This window comes from Dermochelys coriacea, chromosome 4 (genome assembly GCF_009764565.3).
Source record: "Dermochelys coriacea isolate rDerCor1 chromosome 4, rDerCor1.pri.v4, whole genome shotgun sequence".
Taxonomy (NCBI): domain Eukaryota; kingdom Metazoa; phylum Chordata; order Testudines; family Dermochelyidae; genus Dermochelys; species Dermochelys coriacea.
In genome coordinates, this window is record NC_050071.1 from 94,201,987 (window position 1) to 94,225,281 (window position 23,295).

Below are 23,295 nucleotides of genomic sequence, written 5' to 3' on the forward strand. Positions count from 1 at the left end.
ATGTAAATAACCAAAAACGTATTTATGAAGTTAAGAAAAATTTCATGCAGATGCACTTAGCATTATTTTTGAATGCAGATTATTGAAAAGTATAGTCACTTGACTTTACTAAGATGACAGTGCTAAGTGAAATCTAGTAGTGTTTGTTTTATAAGTAGTGGACCCAAACCTGTATACACTTGCCTATGTATTTAACTTTACTCACATCAGTAGACTTACTGACTTTAATGGAACTACTTACAAGAGTAAATTTACACAAATATCTATTTACAGGTTTGGGCCTCTTATGTATATAGTGATAACAAAATATGAGCTTTCAGCTATCACAGTGCAATTTTGTGAATAAGGGAATATGTTTACATCCAAATACTGCAGAAATTCCTTCTTTAGGCATATTTGTTTTCAAAGAGATGCTTCACAGTTAAATGCTTATTTGAATTACTTGCACCAATATTAATGTTCCTCAGATGGACACGGACACAGACACATTAAAATATAGCTTCATGAAATTCAAGTTCATTTCTTTAGATGTTAGCAACCACAGACGACAAAATTGTGCCTCTGGTAATTCATTGTTTCACATTTGCAACACAGTTTATAGAAAATGTAATCCCTGGGAGAAATTTTGGCTTTTTGTAGAAAAACTTTACAAAAATGCCTGAAGCGTATAATCATTTCAATCTACAAAGTTCTGATTTTTTTTCTTTATCGCTCAACTTTATTGTGAAATGTAGTTCCACAAAATGGCTTAATCATAATTAAGCAGGAAGAGTAGTATTCTCTGGAAATTTTGTTATGATAGATATGCACTTTAGTTATTGTCCTCTTGTCAGGAGACATTAGGCATAACTGGATGATCAATGTAACCATAGTTTACTGGTCTGACATCTTCTCTCTTCACCTTTAACTTCTTTAGGAACACTTTTTTTTATCTCTGTTGAATATAATCTTAATTAGTAATTTATATGAAGAAGAAATTAGCTATTGGAATGCTGGTGGTAATGAAAGAAAAGTACATAGTTGTAGCTGGACGCTTTGGCAGAGTAGAATTTGTTCTTTTCAGTAACATGAAGTGAAAAAAGAAAAGAAACGAAACATTTTTATCATGCTTTAGACATGGTAGTATTGGCTAGTTTCTCAGGACTCTACAGTGAGACTCTACTGTTAATAACTAAATTTAGTAAAGAACTACCCAAGACTGAGAGTGCATTTGTAGTGAGATGTACACATGCATTGGGCACACCATAAGACTGAAGGCCAACAGATATCCATTACCAGTAAAGGTGCAGTTATTACTACGATTTGGAGAGTGATTGTTTATCTTATAAAATAGTAAATTTTAAAAGTAACTTTTATTTATTACCTTTTTAAGAAAAAATCATTTTTACAAATGTGTGAAACATGCTGTTGATAAAGAGACTTGCCATATATTTAAATATTGTTTAGCAATTGTATATATATTTTCAAAGACAGGAAGCTTTTTCAGTCAGGGAGAATCCTAAAACTTTGAGCAACATAAAAGCTCACCCTGCTGATATCCTTCTTCTGATGTGTTTTCTCTTTCCTTTCTCTCCTCTCCTCCCCCCACCATCTTCCCAGCTGGAACTGCTCACTATTTTGAAGGCCATCAATGTTCAATTAAAGAGAGTGCACTTAGCCCATATGCTTCCTGTTGTGTTCTCCTGCTTTTGTCCTGATTACTTCAAAGGCTGCTTCAGCCTGACCCCATATAAAATGCCTGTATATGCTTCTGCTTTGTTTATGTGGGGGTCTCTGAAACTGATTTAAAGAATAAAACCTTTTTTATGTATATATTGTTAAATTTAACCTGCACTGAAGTCTAAATAGTTAAAGTAAAACTGCAGGAAGATATATAATCTATTCAAAATTTTGCTAAAGGGCTTTTAAAATAACATTAGAACAAATAAAGCAACAATCTTGGCAAAAATCCATCTAGTTCAGCTGTTGTGTTGTGAACTTGCTGTTTAAAATGAAATTAACAATATTGGATGATTTGAAAAAAGACTCCAGTAAAGCTGTCTGAATTCTGAAATGACAGAAGGAAGAAGAGGAAAATAGAGCCACTTTCCTGGAGCACTTTTAAATTTGAGCAAACTGCTTCCTTCCTTCAAGCACCAATTCACAATACAATCCTTTGGAAGACTAAAGCAATATTACCTTAGTACATAATTTTAAAATGTTTGTTCCAGTAGAAACTGCTTCAGTGGTTTTGGTTACTCTTCATATAGAAGCACAAATACCTTTGTGCTTTCGTCCATGCTGCCCCCACACACTTGGTAAGTGCTTCTACGCAGCCACATCATTAGTCACTTTCAAATCCCTCCTCAAAACTCTGATGCCTACACAAATTTTCACAATGGGTAATTTCATTCGTGCAGAGACCACTGCCTTACATGCAGGTTAATACTGACTCATTGTTTTCTTGTACTCCCCCATTTGTCTGTGTCCAGCTAGTCTCTTGTCTTATATTTAGATTGTAAACTCCTTGGCACAGGGATGATCTTTTTGTTCTGGATTTGTACAGAGCCTAATACAGTGGAGTAGCTAGGACAGGACACCTCGGTGGGCCCTGACTTCAGGTGGGTGGGCGGGCATTGAGAGGGGGCAAGGGAGGGGCAGGAGGGATCGGGGCTGCTTCCCCCCCACCCTCTCCAGCGGGCCTTGCAGTGGCCGATGGACATGCTGGCCAGGAGTCCCCAGGGACCCATGCGTGCATCTGAGGAGTGGGGTCACGGCGCAGGGGCTTCCCCGCTTAACCCGCCTGCCCAGCACTCCATCCAGGGAGAGGGGTTGGGGCGCAGTGGCTTGTCCCGTTCCACCTGTATGCCGGTGCTCCAGCCGGGGAATGGGGTTGGTGTGCGGGGCTTGTCCCACTCTGTCCGCCCGTATGGCGCTCCAGCCGGGAAGAGAAGTTGAGATGTGGGGGCTTGTGGGCGGGCAAGCCCCTTTACCCCAACCACGCTCCCCAGCTGGAGTGCCGGGCAGGCTAAGTGGGGAAAGCCCCTGAACCCACTCCCCAGATGCACGCCTTGGCCCCTGGGGGCCCTCTGGCCAGCGTGTCCATTGCCCACTGCAATGCAGAGCGGGGCAAGCACTGGGCTGGAACAGAGCCTGGCGGGATGGTGGTGGTCTTGGATGCTAAGTAGGTGGGCCGTTGCCCACCCAGGCCCACTTGAGGGTATGCCCCTGGCCTAATAGGTTGGAGTTCTGTTCCATGAGAGGGGCTCCTATGTGGTACAGTAATACAAATAAATAAAAATAATAGAAGAGGGCCAACTTCACTCTCAAATTCACACACATACTAAATATATAGAAAGCTCCTGTAATCTCTTTCCTAGACAGTAGTCTCTTTTAAATGGGTATTATCCAATATCCAGAATTACCTATTTTTTTTAGGTTTTTTAAACGTATTTTATCATGTTAACTGCAATATTAATTGCTCTATTAATAATTTTTTATAAAATAAAAATACAGTTTCCTGACAAAAACTTTGACAATATGTACTTAAAGTTGCTGGTAAATATAGCTGTGATTTAAGTACAGAGAGAACCAAAGCAAATTGATATTCAAATATTATAATCCCCATTCTGCATATAGATACCCCTGTTGTAAAATAATATCTTTGGAGTTCTTTTTCACCCTTACATCTGTTTTCAGTCTGCAAGATTTGCAAACATACAAAGATAACTACCTAATATATCAGTTGTCCAGTAAATAATTATGTCAGTTTTAAAATTCACGTGGAAACAATTTTTTAATTAAATACCTTAAGGATACTTTTATGGTGCAACTATTATTTGTGGCAAGTGTCATAACCCCTACATTAATTACTTTTTCTCTCTTAAACCTTTATCGAAATATATCCTCATTAAGTCACTCTTAAAAAAGACACAACAGTGGTGGTGGTTTGAGTAAGAGATGCACTTCTCAATGGGATCACTAACTTTAACACCTAATTTGCTTGCTTTCTAATGTTTTTTAATTCATACATTCTTGAAAAGTGATATATATTTAAATAACTGATATCTGTCTGCAGCTTTGTCTCCCTCTTAACAAAGATTTTGTCTGTGGCATTTCCTTAGTTTTAAAGGTTTCAGAGTAGCAGCCGTGTTAGTCTGTATTCGCAAAAAGAAAAGGAGTACTTGTGGCACCTTAGAGACTAACAAATTTATTAGAGCATAAGCTTTCGTGAGCTACAGCTCACTTCATCGGATGCATTTGGTGGAAAAAACAGAGGAGAGATTTATATACACACACGCACAGAGAACATGAAACAATGGGTTTATCATACACACTGTAAGGAGAGTGATCACTTAAAATAAGCCATCACCCACAGCAGGGGGGGGGAAAGGAGGAAAACCTTCCATGGTGACAAGCAGGTAGGCTAATTCCAGCAGTTAACAAGAATATCAGAGGAACAGTGGGGGGTGGGGTGGGGGGGAGAAATACCATGGGGAAATAGTTTTACTTTGTGTAATGACTCATCCATTCCCAGTCTCTATTCAAGCCTAAGTTAATTGTATCCAGTTTGCAAATTAATTCCAATTCAGCAGTCTCTCGTTGGAGTCTGTTTTTGAAGCTTTTTGTTGAAGTATAGCCACTCTTAGGTCTGTGATCGAGTGACCAGAGAGATTGAAGTGTTCTCCAACTGGTTTTTGAATGTTATAATTCTTGACGTCTGATTTGTGTCCATTCATTCTTTTACGTAGAGACTGTCCAGTTTGGCCAATGTACATGGCAGAGGGGCATTGCTGGCACATGATGGCATATATCACATTGGTAGATGCGCAGGTGAACGAGCCTCTGATAGTGTGGCTGATGTGATTAGGCCCTATGATGGTATCCCCTGAATAGATATGTGGACAGAGTTGGCAACGGGCTTTGTTGCAAGGATAGGTTCCTGGGTTAGTGGTTCTGTTGTGTGGTGTGTGGTTGCTGGTGAGTATTTGCTTGAGATTGGGGGGCTGTCTGTAAGCAAGGACTGGTCTGTCTCCCAAGATCTGAGAGAGCGATGGCTCGTCCTTCAGGATAGGTTGTAGATCCTTGATGATGCGTTGGAGAGGTTTTAGTTGGGGGCTGAAGGTGATGGCTAGTGGCGTTCTGTTGTTTTCTTTGTTGGGCCTGTCCTGTAGTAGGTGACTTCTGGGTACTCTTCTGGCTCTGTCAATCTGTTTCTTCACTTCAGCAGGTGGGTATTGTAGTTGTAGGAATGCATGATAGAGATCTTGTAGGTGTTTGTCTCTGTCTGAGGGGTTGGAGCAAATGTGGTTATATCGTAGCGCTTGGCTGTAGACAATGGATCGAGTGGTATGATCTGGATGAAAGCTAGAGGCATGTAGGTAGGAATAGCGGTCAGTAGGTTTCCAATATAGGGTGGTGTTTATGTGACCATCGCTTATTAGCACCGTAGTGTCCAGGAAGTGGATCTCTTGTGTGGACTGGTCCAGGCTGAGGTTGATGGTGGGATGGAAATTGTTGAAATCATGGTGGAATTCCTCAAGAGCTTCTTTTCCATGGGTCCAGATGATGAAGATGTCATCAATGTAGCGCAAGTAGAGTAGGGGCATTCGGGAACGAGAGCTGAGGAAGCGTTGTTCTAAGTCAGCCATAAAAATGTTGGCATACTGTGGGGCCATGCGGGTACCCATCGCAGTGCCGCTGATTTGAAGGTATACATTGTCACCAAATGTGAAATAGTTATGGGTGAGGACAAAGTCACAAAGTTCTGCCACCAGGTTAGCCGTGACAGTATCGGGGATACTGTTCCTGACGGCTTGTAGTCCATCTTTGTGTGGAATGTTGGTGTAGAGGGCTTCTACATCCATAGTGGCTAGGATGGTGTTTTTAGGAAGATCACCAATGGACTGTAGTTTCCTCAGGAAATCGGTGGTGTCTCGAAGATAGCTGGGAGTGCTGGTAATGAAGGGCCTGAGGAGGGAGTCTACATAGCCAGACAATCCTGCTGTCAGGGTGCCAATGCCTGAGATGATGGGGCGTCCAGGATTTCCAGGTTTATGGATCTTGGGTAGCAGATAGAATACCCCAGGTCGGGGCTCCAGGGGTGTGTCTGTGCGGATTTGTTCTTGTGCTTTTTCAGGGAGTTTCTTGAGCAAATGCTGTAATTTCTTTTGGTAACTCTCAGTGGAATCAGAGGGTAATGGCTTGTAGAAAGTGGTGTTGGAGAGCTGCCTAGTAGCCTCTTGTTCATACTCCGACCTATTCATGATGACGACAGCACCTCCTTTGTCAGCCTTTTTGATTATGATGTCAGAGTTGTTTCTGAGGCTGTGGATGGCACTGTGTTCTGCATGGCTGAGGTTATGGGGTAAGCGATGCTGCTTTTCCACAATTTCAGCTCGTGCACGTCGGCGGAAGCAGTCTATGTAGAAATCCAGGCTGCTGTTTCGACCTTCAGGAGGAGTCCACCCAGAATCCTTCTTTTTGTAGTGTTGGCAGGCAGGTCTCTGTGGGTTAATATGTTGGTCAGAGGTGTGTTGGAAATATTCCTTGAGTCTGAGACGTCGAAAATAGGATTCTAGGTCACCACAGAACTGTATCATGTTCGTGGGGGTGGAGGGGCAAAAGGAGAGGCCCCGAGATAGGACAGATTCTTCCGCTGGGCTAAGAGTATAGTTGGATAGATTAACAATATTGCTGGGTGGGTTACGGGAACCATTGTTGTGGCCCCTTGTGGCATATAGTAGTTTAGATAGCTTAGTGTCCTTTTTCTTTTGTAGAGAATCAAAGTGTGTTTTGTAAATGGCTTGTCTAGTTTTTGTAAAGTCCAGCCACGAGGAAGTTTGTGTGGAAGGTTGGTTCTTTATGAGAGTATCCAGTTTTGAGAGCTCATTCTTAATCTTTCCCTGTTTGCTGTAGAGGATGTTAATCAGGTGGTTCCGCAGTTTCCTTGAGAGTGTGTGGCACAAGCTGTCAGCATAGTCTGTGTGGTATGTAGATTGTAATGGATTTTTTACCTTCAGTCCTTTCGGTATGATGTCCATCTGTTTGCATTTGGAGAGGAAGATGATGTCTGTCTGTATCTGTGCGAGTTTTTTCATGAAGTTGACAGATTTCCACTCTATACGGCTAAATTCAGTGCCTTGCATAATGACAGGTTTCATAGTAGCAGCCGTGTTAGTCTGTATTCGCAAAAAGAAAAGGAGTACTTGTGGCACCTTAGAGACTAACAAATTTATTAGAGCATAAGCTTTCGTGAGCTACAGCTCACTTCATCGGATGCATTTGGTGGAAAAAACAGAGGAGAGATTTATATACACACACACAGAGAACATGAAACAATGGGTTTATCATACACACTGTAAGGAGAGTGATCACTTAAGATAAGCCATCACCCACAGCAGGGGGGGGAAAGGAGGAAAACCTTCCATGGTGACAAGCAGGTAGGCTAATTCCAGCAGTTAACAAGAATATCAGAGGAACAGTGGGGGGTGGGGTGGGGGGGAGAAATACCATGGGGAAATAGTTTTACTTTGTGTAATGACTCATCCATTCCCAGTCTCTATTCAAGCCTAAGTTAATTGTATCCAGTTTGCAAATTAATTCCAATTCAGCAGTCTCTCGTTGGAGTCTGTTTTTGAAGCTTTTTTGTTGAAGTATAGCCACTCTTAGGTCTGTGATCGAGTGACCAGAGAGATTGAAGTGTTCTCCAACTGGTTTTTGAATGTTATAATTCTTGACGTCTGATTTGTGTCCATTCATTCTTTTACGTAGAGACTGTCCAGTTTGGCCAATGTACATGGCAGAGGGGCATTGCTGGCACATGATGGCATATATCACATTGGTAGATGCGCAGGTGAACGAGCCTCTGATAGTGTGGCTGATGTGATTAGGCCCTATGATGGTATCCCCTGAATAGATATGTGGACAGAGTTGGCAACGGGCTTTGTTGCAAGGATAGGTTCCTGGGTTAGTGGTTCTGTTGTGTGGTGTGTGGTTGCTGGTGAGTATTTGCTTCAGATTGGGGGGCTGTCTGTAAGCAAGGACTGGTCTATCTCCCAAGATCTGAGAGAGTGATGGCTCGTCCTTCAGGATAGGTTGTAGATCCTTGATGATGCGTTGGAGAGGTTTTAGTTGGAGTACACCTAATATGAAATTTTGGAAAGCAGTGAGCTTGTAGAGATATTCTTCTTGCTCAGTCTTTGAAGTCCGCAGGAAGAGAACCCTACTCTTGCATACCATCTAAGAAGTAGAAGCAAGGATATCTCTTCCTGGGAACCTCGTGGAGTCTGCAGGAAGTGGGAGAATGGACAAAAAAAAAAAATCAGGGTCAGTGAATTGCAGCTTTGCTCCTTTCTTTCCTATAAATCTCCTGAGGTCCCCAGGAGGGTGAGACCCACTACTGCAGACTTTAAGAGGTTCAGAGGAGTAGAGCTCCAATTGGTTAAATAGGATGTTTACTGGATGTGGTGGTGAGATGTATTCAAACACCACCCCCTATTGGTCACCAACCGGTTGATCGTGATTGACTATTCGATCCTGGAGACTCTCCCAGTTGATCACAATCTCAGGCCACTAAAAGTCCGGTGGTGTAGCAGGGCTGCCACTAAAGCAGGCACCATGCTGCTCCCGGAAGCAGCCAGCATGCCCCTGCAGCCCTGTGGGACGGAGGAGCAGGGGTTTCTGCGCACTCCTGCCTGCAGGCACCACCTCTGCAGCTCCCATTGGCTGGGAATTGGGAGCTGTGGCCAATGGAAGCTACAGGAGTGGTGCCCAAAGAGAGGAGCAGTGTGTGGAGCCATATACCCCCACAGGGGAACGTTGGCCCCTTCCGGAAGCGGTGTGGGGCAAGGGCAGGCAGGGAGCCTGTCTTAGCCCTGCTGCATCACTGACTGGGTGTTGCCCGAGGTAAGTGCTGCCCGGCAGGAGCCCGCACCCCAACCCCCAGCCCTGAGCCCATTCGTGGAGTCAGCACCCCATACCCCCTCCTGCACCCAAACTCCCTCTTAGAGCCCACACCCCCTCACGGACCCCAACCCCCTGCCCCAGTCTGGTGAAAATGAGTGAAGGTTGGGGAGAGGGAGGGATGGAGTGAGCAGGGTGGGCTTTGGGGAAGGGGCAGGGTAGATTCTGAGTTGCACTTAAATTCAAAAAGTGATCTTATGTGTAAAAAGGTTGGAGACTATTATCCTATAGGCATTAGGATCCTCATTGGGGTCCTCAATCATCACCCTCAGGTGTCTTAGGATATTCCTCAGGTGTCAACCAAAGTCCTATTCCCCAAAACATACACAAGCCTTGTGAGCTAAAATTGGATCATCAACTAACTGCGAAGCCTAAATAAGATTGTCAGTTTCCCAATTATACTATTTTGGCTTGAAAGGAGGCCAACTACTCTATTTGGGTTTGTTCTAATCTGCAGTCTAATAATGGTCCCCAACAAGTCTACTAAGGCTTGCAGTTGGGTGATACCCAGATGACCACTTTCAAAGGCTAATCAGGAGAGAAGGCAGCGAGCCTCATGGGGTGTGTGGAGCCGTGGAATACCCTCATGCTGTTACCGTTCCCTCCTTATGCACCTTTTCTCCAATGCCTCCCCTTCTGCTACTTCCAAAGACTCCTTTTCTCACTTTCCTTGCTCTACTACCTGCTTTCCTGTATGCTCTGTTATCTCCATTTTATTGTCTCCCTCTTTGAGGAGGAAGCAGAATGCAGGGCATATCCCCATCCCTACTATCCTCTGCCCCCTTACAGGCAGTAAAGCCTTAATCTAGAATACGGAACACTGGGACAAGTTGTTTGTAGAAATGTTAGGAAGTGATATTTCACTATATAAAGTTCATTTCTTTATCACAAATTTTTTTTATATCTAACACATTCTAACAATTGTGTTTATCACAATGCATACATACATCAGACACTTTCAAGGCACATTCCTTCATGTCATGTCTTAAAACTGTCATTATATAGTGCATTATGCTATTCATTTCCTGGAGTGAACTGGCATCTGAAGTTTTGCCATATTTTGCTTTGTGCCTTCCAGACTTAGATGTACAAAGGGTACACATTGATATTAAAAGAGGTAAGCTTTTCTGTACGTGTTTTAAAACAGAAAAATCTGTGATTAATACCTGTTCACCTAAAGTATCATGAACAAAGTCTGCTGTGTGCTATAGATTGCTACATTTACTGAAAGTAACTATTTTATAATGTGTGTACATTTTATTTTCTGGTAGAGTCCATACTGGAAGGAGGCCCTTAATATTTTGAAACTGGTGGTGTCTCGATCAGCAAGTCTCGTTGTACCTAATGATATTCCAAAGTCTTATGGAGGTGATATAGGTTCTCCTGAAATCTCCTTCACAAAAATGTTTAATAATGTCTCCAAGGAACTACCTGGGAAGACCTTAGATTTTCATTTTGATATATCAGAGGTAATTCTTATCTATAATTGGAATGTAATAATGACATCATATTACAATCTGAGATTCTCTTATTACTCATGTTTATAATGCAAGAATTTTGAAAGATGTAATTAGAAAAAAATAAATACTAACCAGTTTTTAAGATTTAATAATATTAAACTCCTAAGTAGTTTACTTGTCAGACTTAATTAAATTAGGCTATTACTGAAAAGTGAATTTTGGGTCCTGTTTGGGTTCAATTTGTGTAATCCTTCCTCTTTGAGCACTTCCTCATTGGAGTAGCCTCATTAAAGTCAATGGGACTACTCACATGAGAAAGTGGTCACCAATATAAGGGTTGCACTGCCAAGCCCTTAATCATCATCATTTGCCAAGAATTGTATATTCCATTTTTATCTCAAAAATAATTTAATCCTATCCACTGTATTCCAGTCTTGTCATAAAGCAGCCTATCTAAACTTTAGTCAAGATTGCATCTTTCTTACCAGTAGCAGTGTTCTGGTTTTGGCCCAGATATATTTTAAGATGAGATTTGAAAAAAGATTGACTTTCCTGTATCAAGCTTACATATTTTTAAAAAGGAGTGGGGGGCAGCAAATATGCAAGATACCCATATTTTGCATGAAGTTGTATGTTCTTCTTCTTCTGGCTCACACTGCACCCATGATGTGTGGGTGCTTAGTATAATCACATATGAGATTCTGCTGTTGCTTATAAAATTAAATTAGTAAACTGAGTTTTAGTGTAATACTACTAGTAGTTCTGAAATTTGATAATAATGTCTTATTAATAAATATTTGAATATGAAACTAGCATTTAGACAAGTGAGACAAACACATGTCAGGGATGGAATGGGTATACTTAATCCTGCCTTAGTTCAGGGGGGATGAACTAGATGAACTTTTGTGGTCACTGCCAGCCCTGTATTTCTATGATTCTTTGATTTTATTTTATTTTTCATCTGGCAGACCCCAATTATTGGGAATAAATATGGTGATCAGCACAGTGCAACTGGCAGAAATGGGAAGCCAAAAGTCATTGCTGTCACTCGGAGCACTTCTTCAACTTCATCGGGGTCCAATTCCAATGCCTTGGTCCCTGTCAGCTGGAAAAGGCCGCAGCTATCTCAGGTACATTATATGAAAATACAGCAAATTCCATGTGTCTAAATAAAAAGTACAGTGTAATGTATATAGTGTGTGTGTTTGAAATGTAATTTGGAATCAACAGTATGTCTTAACAGTTACTGAATATTAGTTAACTATTTTGCAATGGTAAATGTATTGGCATAATGAAAATCATTTTTCTTTAAAGATATTTCTTAAGACCTCAACATCTGAGATATCTGCTTTAAAGTACCAGATCAGATGTTTTACACTTGTAATCTGCCTGGAAGATTTTGTATTTCTAATAAGTATTATGCTATGTGACTTATTTATTTATTTTCAGAGAAGAACGAGAGAGAAGCTAATGAATGTGCTCTCACTGTGTGGTCCAGAATCTGGTCTCCCCAAAAATCCATCAGTAAGTATTTCTAAATTCCAGTAGGAAATACTAGTGCATGTTCAGGTCTGATAGTATTAATAAGAAAACAAAAAATATTTTGTCATAATTGCCGTTCAGAAATTCACAAAACTGGCTAATAAATTTCAAATTATAATTATTAATGAGGAATTATCAAAGGTACTTCCAGTTAAGTACAACAGGAGTCCATTCTTGGTCCAATGCTATTCAGTATTTTTACCAGTTACCTGTAGGAAGATATAAAATCATTGCTGATAAAGTTTGCAGATGACACAAAGATTGGGTTGCTTGCTAAATGAAAGGTCATCCCATCTAGGAACAAAGAATGTAGACTACACCCTGGAAAGCAGCAACTCTGAGAGGGACTTAATTGTCATGGTACAATGTTTTTCAAACTTCGGGTCGCAACCCAGTACTGGGTCGCGCAGCATGTCAGGCACTGGATGTCTCTGGTCAGCACCACTGACTGGGACGTTAAAAGTCCCATCGGCGGTGCTGCCCAGCTAAGGCAGGCTAGTCCCTTCCTGTTTTGACATCTCACTGTGCCCCGGAAGCAGCCAGCAGCGGGTCCAGCTTCTAAGCAGGGGGCCATGGGGCTCCGTGTACTGCCTCCAGCCCAAGCACCGGCTCCCCACTCCGGCCAATGGGAACTGGGGGGAGGGTGGCAGTGCCCGCGGGTGAGAGTCACGCAAAGCCGCTTGCGTGCCTCCATCTAGGAGCCGGACTTGCTGCTGGCCACTTCAGGTGCAGCATGGTCCATGGTGGTAGGACAGGTGGGAAGCCTGCCTCTGTATCCTGGCTGCATTGCTGACCGGGAGCCGCCAGAGGTAAGTCTGTGTCCCAACCCCCTGCCCCAGCCCTAAGCCCCCAAAATCTAGAACCCCTTCCTGCACCCCAAACCCCTCATCTCCCAGCCCAGCCCAGCCCAGAGCCCTAACCCTCTCCTGTACCCCAAACCCCTGCCCCAGCCCTGACCCCCCCAAACTCAGAGCCCCTCCTGCACTCCAAACCCTCATCCCTGGCCCCACCCCAGAGCTTGCACCCCCCAGCCCAGAGCCCTGACCCTCTCCCACACCCTAACCGTCTGCCCCAGCCCTGAGTCCCTCCCACACCCTAAACCCCTCATCCCCAGCTCCATTGGGTCACAGGCATCAACAATTTTCTTCAACGGGGTCCCCAGAAAAAAAGTTTGAAAACCTCTGTCATAGTACTAACACGGTTACCCAACTGAACACAAACTCCCAGTGAGTTGGCTGTGGCTCAGATTAACATGAATATATAAACATCCGAATACTGAACAGAAGTGAGGAAGTATCAGACAGCAGCAGACGTGCTGTGCCTGTCTGTTCGTGAATCACCACTTATTCAAGAACATTTGACTGTGGTGGCTTTGTCTTCAGTGTCCTTGGCACTTCCTGGATTGATGGCTGACTTATTGTTGATGGCACTGTTGTCTGCATCACCTCATACTCATCGTTCATGGTTTACTGCTGACTTCCTGTTCGTTACTGAGAGGAGAGACAGTGCAAATGCTATTTTTGGTACCGACAACAATTTTAGAGCACTTTGCATCTGCGGGTCTGGTACCAACTTCTTCAGTTCCAATGCCCATTTCAGTAATGTGTGTGTATGATGCATGTACCAGTACTCAAAGTGCCTTCGACTGTACCATCATCGATGCCAATGAGGCTGGCGTGGTGGACTGAAGATGATGTGGGCCATTTATTGGCTCCATCTGGAGTGGCTCCTTATTACTGCCAGACTACTTGGAAGGGTCTGCTCTCGGAGATTTGTCAAGACCTCCTGCACATCACTACTGCTCCCGCAGTAGGGAAGAAGCGTCCTGGCTTAGCTCTTACTAGCCACCAATCTCATATCCCTATCCCTAGTGAACTCCTTGGAATCCCTACGAAGTTCCTCATTTGGCAAGGTCCCAATCATCGACTCAGTCCAGGGTCAGATCATCTGTTCCTCCAGGAGTCTCTCCATCTGGGCCACCTGTTCTAGAACTACAGTCTGAGGGGGCTCCCTCTGAGCTGGTACAGCCTGAACCTTTGATACATTTACATATGTGACCTCATGAGATTCCAGTGATTCTGCTTCCCTCTTTTTCCTCTTCATCAGATAATGCTATGGTGCCTGAGTCCTCATCTCCAGTACCAGAGGAGATGAATGACATTGTCATTGGGTATTCAGGCTGTTTGTTCAGGAGAACACCCATAATTTAATGGCTGTTCTTCAATTCTCAACTCTTGGGAGAGTCTTTCTCCCTAAACATAAAGTGATATTGAAACCTGCCAAATCTCTGTGGAATATGCCAGCATCTATAACACCTGTAGATATGTGTTCTGACCTGGGACCATGCGGGTTCTCGGCTGCTGACTCTTCCACATTGCCACTGGAAGCTTACATTAGGGTTTCCACTGGAAGATGCTGTTGAGCTAGGCTTTGCAGAAAGTACCTCCCAGCAGGGCCTGAATGGCTTCCACTCACATCCCACTGATTGGCTGATGCTAGTATTTAAACCGGAAACCCATCATGGGGATCTGCCTGAGCAACAACACTGCCTGCCTGCCTTCATTCCAGACCTTGTTGCTGTCGACCCTAGACTCTGGCTTCTGATTCCGGTTGGTCCTCAACTATTTGCTGGCTGTCTATAACTTGGCACCTGATCCTGACTTCCTGATATCCTGACCCAGTTTGACCCAAACTCTGCTATTCGCCCACAACTTGGTGCCTGACCCAGACTTTCTGGCATTGTGACCCCACTCCCCCTCAGCCCTGCTACTCGACTCCTGATTGCAACTTAGTAGCTAACCAGTGCACACATTCTGCCTACGACCGATCCTGACAACGTCCCCATGCAAGGGAGTGGTTTTTTTGAGTGTTTTTTCTTGCATTCACCTCCTAATTCCCTGTTTGTGACTGCAAAAACTAAGAGAGTCTAGCGGGGAGGTATAAATCTACTAAAGACGGAGTCTGAATGGTTAGATTTGATGGGGAGAAAAGTGTATTCAACCTGATCATTGCAAATCCACATTGCCAACCAGCAAGCATTATTGTCTAATAAGACTTTGTAAATTAGGACTCTGTGTCCAAATTTATGGATAACTTACATGAATCTCCAGGGAAGAGTTTGAGTCGTTTATTACAGAGGGACATTTGGGGGCCAGGATATCTTTAAAGTCAGCACTGGATATGGCAGATATTTCATGTAAATCTATGGTTTCAGCTGTGACGATGAGAAAGGCCTCGAGGCTATAGAACTCGAGCATAGTTCTTGAAATTCAACAGGCCATAGAGAACTTATTGTTTGGTCAGTTTTTGTTTTCTGAGAAAACTGTCTAGACTTCACATTCTTTTAGGACTAAGATCTACTTTATGGTCTTTCAATGTTTATGCACAGGCCATAAGAATGTCATTGTGCAGGTCAACAACATCACCAGCAATATTTCTCTAAGCGATACTTTCATCAGTTGTCCTACCCTGCTAGGTAGCAAAGTTTCTCTGGAAATGAAATCTACCGCCTCCGCTGCAACTCTGCTCTCCTGCAGATGCCATACCATGGAGCCCATTCAGATCACCACTGCTGTTGTGAAGATTGCAAACACCTCACGCGTTATCCTGCAGTATGTGCAGAACCTGCAAAAGCAGGCGAAGAGGCGATGACAACGCGATCATGATAGTGATGAGGACATGGACACAGACTTCTCTCAAAGCACCGGCCCTGGCAATTTGGACATCATGGTGGTAATGGGGCAGGTTCATGCCATGGAATGCCGATTCTGGGCCCTGGAAACAAGCACAGACTGGTGGGACCGCATAATGTTGCAGATCTGGGACGATTCCCAGTGGCTGCAAAACTTTTGCATGCGTAAGGACACTTTCATGGAACTTTGTGACTTGCTTTCCCCTGCCCTGAATCGCAAGAATACCAAGATGAGAGAAGCCCTCACAGTTGAGAAGAGAGTGGCAATAGCTCTGTGGAAGCTTGCAACGCCAGACAGCTACCAGTCAGTCGGGAATCAATTTGGAGTGGGTAAACCTACTGTGGGGGCTGCTGTGATCTAAGTAGCCAACACAATCACTGAGCTGCTGCTATCAAGGGTAGTGACTCTGGGAAATGTGCAGGTCATAGTGGATGGCTTTGCTGCAATGGGGTTCCCTAACTATGGTGGGGCGATAGACAGAACACATATCCCTATCTTGGGACCGGACCACCATGGCAGCGAGTACGTAAACCGCAAGGGGTACTTTTCAATGGTGCTTCAAGCACTGGTGGATCACAAGGGACGTTTCACCGATATCAACGTGAGATGGCTGGGAAAGGTGCATGACGCTCGCATCTTCAGGAACTCTGGTCTGTTTGAACAGCTGCAGGAAGGAACTTAATTTCCAGACCAGAAAATTACCACTGGAGATGTTGAAATGCTTATAGTTATCTTTGGGGACCCAGCCTGCCCCTTAATGCCATGGCTTATGAAGCCATACGTAGGCAGCCTGGAGAGTAGTCAGGAGCTGTTCAAATAGAGGCTGAGCAAGTGCAGAATGGTGGTAGAATGTGCATTTGGATGTTTAAAAGCTTGCTGGTGCAGTTTACTGACTCAGTTAGACCTCAGCGAAACCAATATTCCCATTGTTATTGCTGCTTGCTGTGTGTTCCAAAATATCTTTGAGAGTAAGAGGGAGACGTTTATGGCAGGGTGGGAGATTGAATTTACACACAGCCAGACACCAGGGAGATTAGAAGAGCACAGCTGGGTGCCCTGCGCATCAGAGAAGCTTTGAAAATCAGTTTCTTGACTGGCCATGCTATGGTGTGACAGTTCTGTTTGTTTCTCCTTGATGAAAACCCACTCCCTTGGTTGATTCTACTTCCCCGTAAGCCAGCCGACCTCCCCCCTTGGATCCCCACTTTCAGAGGCAATAAAGTCATTATTGTTTCAAAATCATGTATTTTTTATTAATTCATCACACAAATAGGGGGAAAACTTGCAAGGTAGCCCAGGAGGGGGGAGGGAAGCACTGGGTGGGGTGGTGGATGAGGGGAGGAGGGAAGAACAAGGCAACACTACAGTTCAAAACTTATTGAATGCCAGCCTTCTGTTGTTTGGGCAATTCTCTGGGGTGGAGTGGCTGGGTGCCTATATCCCTCCCCTCCCACCCCCATGTTCTTGGGAGGTGAAGAGGATATGGAACTTGGGGAGAAGGGCAGGCGGTTATACAGGGGCTGCAGCGGCGGTCTGTGCTCCTGCTTCCTTTCCTGCAGCTTCACCAGATGCCTGAGCATGTCACTTTGCTCCCCCATTAGCCTCAGCATTGCATCCTGTCTCCTTTCATTGCGCTCCTCTCTCCTTGCATCGTGTTCATTTAATGCTTTCCTGGTCTTTGCCATTGTTTGCCTCCACGTGTTCTGCTGAGCTCTTTCGGTACAGGAGGACTGCATGAGCTCTGAGAACATTTCATCGTGAGTGTGGTTTTTTTGCCTTCTAGTCTGCGCTAGCCTCTGGGACAGAGATGATGGGGGAGCATAGAAACATTTGCAGCTGTGGGAGGAAAAAAAGGGAGAGTAGTATTTAAAAAGATACATTTTAGAGAACAAAGGGAAGACTATTTCACACTGAATCAAGTGATTCACATTACGTAGCACATGTCCTTTTGGTACAAAGTCACATTTTGCCTCTTATATTGAGTGCCTGCCAGTTTGGTGTGAGACATCACACACGCTCAGCTGGACAACAGAATTTGACTTGCAGGCAGCCATGGTAAGGCAAAGGGTTTCGGCTCCTTTAACCTTCATAACGTGGGAACAGTTTCAAACAGCAGCGCCCTCCTTTCCCATACCAAGCAAAGCCTGTTGGGTTGGCCATTTAAAAGGAGGGGCTGTGGTTTTAGGGTGAATGTGCAGCACAATACAACACAACTCCCCTTTCCCCCCGCTTCCCCACCTAATTCTCTGGGATGGTTGTTTCACCCCCGCCCCCCCACCCACGTGGCTAGTATCAGGGAAGATCCCTGTCAGCCGAATGCGAACAGCTCAGCGTGAACGGACCTCCCCCCACTGCATGGCTAACAGTGGGGATGATTTTTTTTCAGCCAAAGGCAAACAACCCAGCAGGAACGGGCACCTCTGAATGTCCCCTTAAACAAATATCCCATATTTGAACAAGGTGACCATGAATGATATCACTCTCCTGAGGCTAACACAAAGAGATAAAGAACGAATGTTGCTTGAATGGCACCAAAGCCTGGGTCCATTCGCTGCAATGCTTCATTCTGCAATGATTCCAAACTACTTGCTACTGGCTTGGCATGGTAAAAGTATCCTACCATGGAGGATAAAATAAGGCTGCCCTCCCCAGAAACCTTCTGAAAGGCTTTTAGAGTACCTCCAGAGGAGCTTCATGGAGATGTCCCTGGAGGATTTCCACTTCATCCCCAGACACATTAACAGACTTTTCCAGTAGCTATACTGGCCGCGAATGCATCCCAAGTCTTCACAGCAATTAATCATGAAACACATTTGCTTTTAAACCCTGTATTATATTTACAAATGTATACTCACCAGAGGTACTTTCTCAGGCTTCATGGTCCGGGAGCCCGCCTTGGGAGGGTATTGGCTCCAGGGCGATGAACAGTTCCTGGGTGCCAGGGAGAAGGGATTCTCCGCTTGCTTGCTGTGCGCTGTCCTCAACCACCACCTCCTCCTCATCTTCCTCATCCACACAATCCTTATCCCTGTTGCATGAGACTCCCCCCCTTGCAGGTGTCCATGGACAGTGGTGAGGTAGTGGTGGGGCGCTCCCTAGAATTGCATGCAGCTCCTCATAGAAGCGCATGTATGCGGCTCTGACCCAGAGCTGCTGTTTGCATCCTTTGTTTTTTGGTAGGCTTGCCTCAGCTCCTTAACTTTCACACGGCACTGCGGTGTGTCCCTGTTGTAACCTCTGTCCATCATGGAGATTTTGGCAAATATATTGGCATTTCATCTTTTTGAATGGAGTTCTGCCTGCACGGATTCTTCTCCCCATACAGCAATCAGATCCAGTACCTCCAATTTGGTTCATGCTGGAGCTCTTTTGCGGTTCTGGGATTCCATGATCACCTGTGCTGATGAGCTCTGCATGGTCACCTGTGCTGATCAGCTCACCATTCTGGCCAAACAGGAAATGAAATTCAAAAGTTCCCAGGGCTTTTCCTGTCTACCTGACCAGTGCATCTGAGTTGAGAGTGCTGTCCAGAGTGGTCACAATGGAGCACTCTGGGATAGCTCCCGGAGGCCAATACAGTTGAATTGTGTCCACACAACCCCAAATTCGATCCAGCAAAGTCGATTTTAGCACTACTCCCCTCTCCGGGGAAGAGTACAGAAATCGATTTTAAGAGCCCCTTAAGTCAACAAAACAGGCTTGGTCATGTGCAGGGTTAAATCGACCTAATACTGCTAAATTCACCCTAAACCCGTAGTGTAGACCAAGGCTAAGAACATTAAAGGTTCAGGTTTTGGGGTCAGAGCAGGAAGCATCATCTCATTATCAACTGACTGGAGTTTTGAGGCATTTACAGTGCATGGTGTGTCTTCCGGGATCAGATCAGGGGAGCAGCAGTTCACATACTCATCGACAAACCACTGCAATGTATTATATGAACAAGCAGGTTGGAGTCCACTTCCATCAGATTTGTCAGGGAGCAATAAAGTTTTGGCACTTTTGCATCAAGGAAGACACCTAGCAGCACACTTACTGGGCTCCTAAACCAGTTGGCCGTCCATCTCAGCAGGACTTTCTTTGACAGCGACAAGTTGTCTCAAAAAAGCAGCATAATGAGGTCCATTTTCAGGGAATGGAACATCCTGTTGGTCGACCTATTTGCAACAAAGGACAAGAAGTGCCGTCAGTTTTGTTCCTGAGTGGGACTGAGTCCAAGTTCTCTAAACAATGCTTTCCCTCTGAACTGGGGAACATACCTGATGTATGCCTTTCCCTCATCCCTCTTATCTCTCAGGTTATTCTCAAACTGAAGTTGGACTGTGCCAAACTTATACTTATTGCATCAGCTTGGCCAAAGCAATGTTGATTCTCTGAACTTCTCAATCTGTCTGTTCAACCTCCCAAATATCTTCTTTTCCTTTCCAACCTGCTGCCTCAGCACGATGGCCAGGTTGTTCATCTGGCACTGAGCAATCTGCACTTCATGGTGTACATGGCTAGATGAGGAGGAAAGGCACTGCTCAGAAGCAGTTCAGAGGATCCTGCTTAATAATAGAAAACCATCTACTAGGTCTACTTATTTGGTTGAGTGGAAGCTTTTTTCAGTTTGATCAATGTCCAACCTTGACATTGGTCTTCAGGACATTGCTGGTCTTCAGGACTACCTGTTACATTTGAAGTCCTCGAATCTGGCTCTTAGCTCATTGAGGGTTTACATGGCGTCAATCTCTTTATTCCATCCTGTGATCCAAGGAAAGGTGATTTTCTTAAACTCCATGGTAGTAAGATTTCTGAACGGTATTGTCCACCTCTGAAGGAAATGTTCCCATTGTGGGACCTTAGTACAGTACTAGTCACCCTCCTGGGTCTTCTGTTTGAGCCAATAGCAACTTGTCCATTGTCTTTCCCCTTCCAAAAAGACAGCCTTTCTTGTTGCTATAACAAGAAGAGTCTGCAAATTACAAATCTTAAAGGCAGAACCTTCATATACTTAGTTCAAAGACACAGTGTCCTTAAGTCAATATCCAGAGTTTTTGTCCAAGGTATTTACTTGCCTATCTTATTTCCTAAGCTGCACTCATATGTAGATGAGGAGCATTTCCATACGTTAGATGTAAGGTAGTACTTGGTGTTCTGTCTGGAAAGGACTCAACCATTTCATTCATGACCTCGACTTTTTGTCTCCTAATAGAATTTCATGAAAGGTCTGTTAGTTTCCATACAGACAATTTCCAGGTGGATAACTTCCTGTATTATCACAGTTTATGGAGTAGCTCAGACTATGTCCCCACAAACATCATGGGCTTATTCAACAAGGGCCCAAGCAATGTTGGTTGCATTTCTCAGAGATGTTTCAGTATTGGACATTTGCAGGACTACTACATTGTCTTCTGTGCATACTTTTACCAAACATTATGCTATTACTGCAACATCTAGGTCAGGTGCAAGCTTTGGGAGAACAGTTGTGCAGTCATTGTTTATGTAGACTCCGAACCTCAGTACCTATCAGAACTTGCTTGTGAGTTGCCTGAGTGGAAAACACATCTGAAACCACTCAAAGAAGAAAAGACTGTTACCTGTATTGTAACTGTTGTTCTTCGAGATGTCGGTGCAGATGTGTATTCCACGTCCTGCACTCGGTTCCCTCTGTGTTGGAATCTCCAATCTTAGAAGGAGCTGAGAGGGGGTCAGGGTGGCACCACCCTTACGTAGCCATAGGAGGGCCACAGGTTGCAAGTGCCACCGTGACGGGTACTGCTAAGCAAAGTTCTCTGGCTTCAGTGCATTAGGCACGTGCACCTGAGAGAAATACGTGTCTGCACCCACATCGTGAAGAATAACAGTTGCAATACACGTAAGTAACCATCTAGTATGGATTCTTCATCACTTAAATCAAAATATGGTATCTTTCTAAAAGATATGCTCTAGTTTCAGCAGAAGTTATTGAGCTTATTACAGGAATTACTGAGTGAAACACTGTAGCCTGTGTTATGCAGGTCAAATTAGATCATCGTAGTATCTTCTGGCCTTAAATATCTGTTTATCTCATGGTTACAGAAATTAAATCCTGGAGATTTCTTCTCCCCTTATTGCATCTTTCAAATTCCCAGTTAATTATATGCATTGCCAGGAGAATTACATATTGTATAGTTTGAGTAAAGGCTTCTAGTAACACTGTATCTTCCATCTCATAGGCTTCCCTGTATGTTATCTCTTAACGTTATTTAAGCCATGTTTATTTCCATTATTATCTATTTCTATAGGTTGTATTTTCTTCTAATGAAGACTTGGAAGTTGGGGACCAACAAACGAGCCTTATTTCAACAACAGAAGAAGTAATTCAAGAGGAGGAAGTGGCTGTGGAAGATAACAGCAGTGAACAACAGTTTGGAGTTTTTAAAGATTTTGACTTTTTAGATGTTGAGCTGGAAGATGCAGAGGTGAGACCCTGGACTTTCTTTTTTAGAATTGGAGTTTCTATTTTAGAATGTTTTAAAAGCTGGGTTATGTTGGGACAATATTAAGGATTGGACAGCAGTCCCAAAACTTCACTGATTTTGATTTCCATCAAAACAAAACCTTGACTACAAATTTTGCAATGTCCGATGCAGGTCCCAGTTGTCTTTATGAAGGTGGGTTTAACTCCCCACTTATTCTGTAAGAATATGTTTTGTAGCCAGGGAAATAATAATTTTGACAGCATAAGATTTTGTTATTAAGACTGTGAAGCTTTGCCCACTGTGTAAGAATGCTTTCTGGTGCGATAGAATAGCATATTAAGAATGCACGCAATGTTAGGTACTCATGTGTTTCTACATTTCCAGAATTTCAAGTAGTAAGATAGCAATAGTATATACTGAAATGGAATGCTATCTCAATGAATTGTCAGACTATCCCACCCTATCATACAAGGTTTATATTTATATATATTTATACGTTTATAAAGCTGCCCTTACCTTTGCCATTCATATTGTAGCTGATTTTGTGCATTTGTTTTCTTTTTTCACATTTTTCATTCTGTTAAAGTAATGAAATTAGGTAATAAAAGGTTTAAAAGTTAACAGTAATATGAATTATTATTATTATTATTATTATTATTTGTTTATTTTTTGTATTGTGGTAGAGCCTCCAGACCCCAACTGTGGATCATGGTACCTTTGTGTTAGGCATTGTATGCAAACAACATAATTTAAAGGTCTTAAACTGACCCCCAAAAGAAGGGAGTGGAAGTGAAAAAAAGAAATCAATACTGTCTGTAATTCACCCTTGTTACATCTCGTTATTATAGTACCTACAAAATATTAAATTAATAATAGGAAAACCTTGGAAGGTTTTTAGATTCAGATGAGTACAAAAAAACCTAGATATTCATCTGAACTTTGAGATGCTCTCTCTTTGCATCCCTGATTTCTCTATCCCTCTTTGCAGGCTCCTGATCTCTTTTTTTGTGATTTCTTCTCCCTTCCCTGGAGGCCTCCAGCGCCTTACATCTCTCCCTTCTGCTGATTCGCGTGTCCCTGGGGCAAATTACTTGTCCAGTACACGTATGCCCACACACACCAACCAGGTCTCTGGTATTCTGTGGCCTTCCCTTTTCATAGAATCATAGAATCATAGAATATCAGGGTTGGAAGGGACCCCAGAAGGTCATCTAGTCC

The 23,295-nt window shown here is 43.6% G+C and overlaps 1 protein-coding gene across 16 annotated transcripts in view; it reads left to right on the forward strand.

The window, feature by feature from the left end:
* Positions 1-23,295, forward strand: part of FRYL (FRY like transcription coactivator) — a 429,780-nt gene that overhangs the window by 345,125 nt on the left and 61,360 nt on the right. For all 16 annotated transcript variants that reach the window (XM_043513888.1, XM_043513887.1, XM_043513879.1 and 13 more), the window contains 4 exons: positions 10,215-10,412; positions 11,372-11,533; positions 11,853-11,927; positions 21,901-22,077. In XM_043513888.1, coding sequence (XP_043369823.1) covers positions 10,215-10,412; positions 11,372-11,533; positions 11,853-11,927; positions 21,901-22,077 — 612 coding nt within the window. The remainder of the gene's footprint in view (positions 1-10,214; positions 10,413-11,371; positions 11,534-11,852; positions 11,928-21,900; positions 22,078-23,295) is intronic.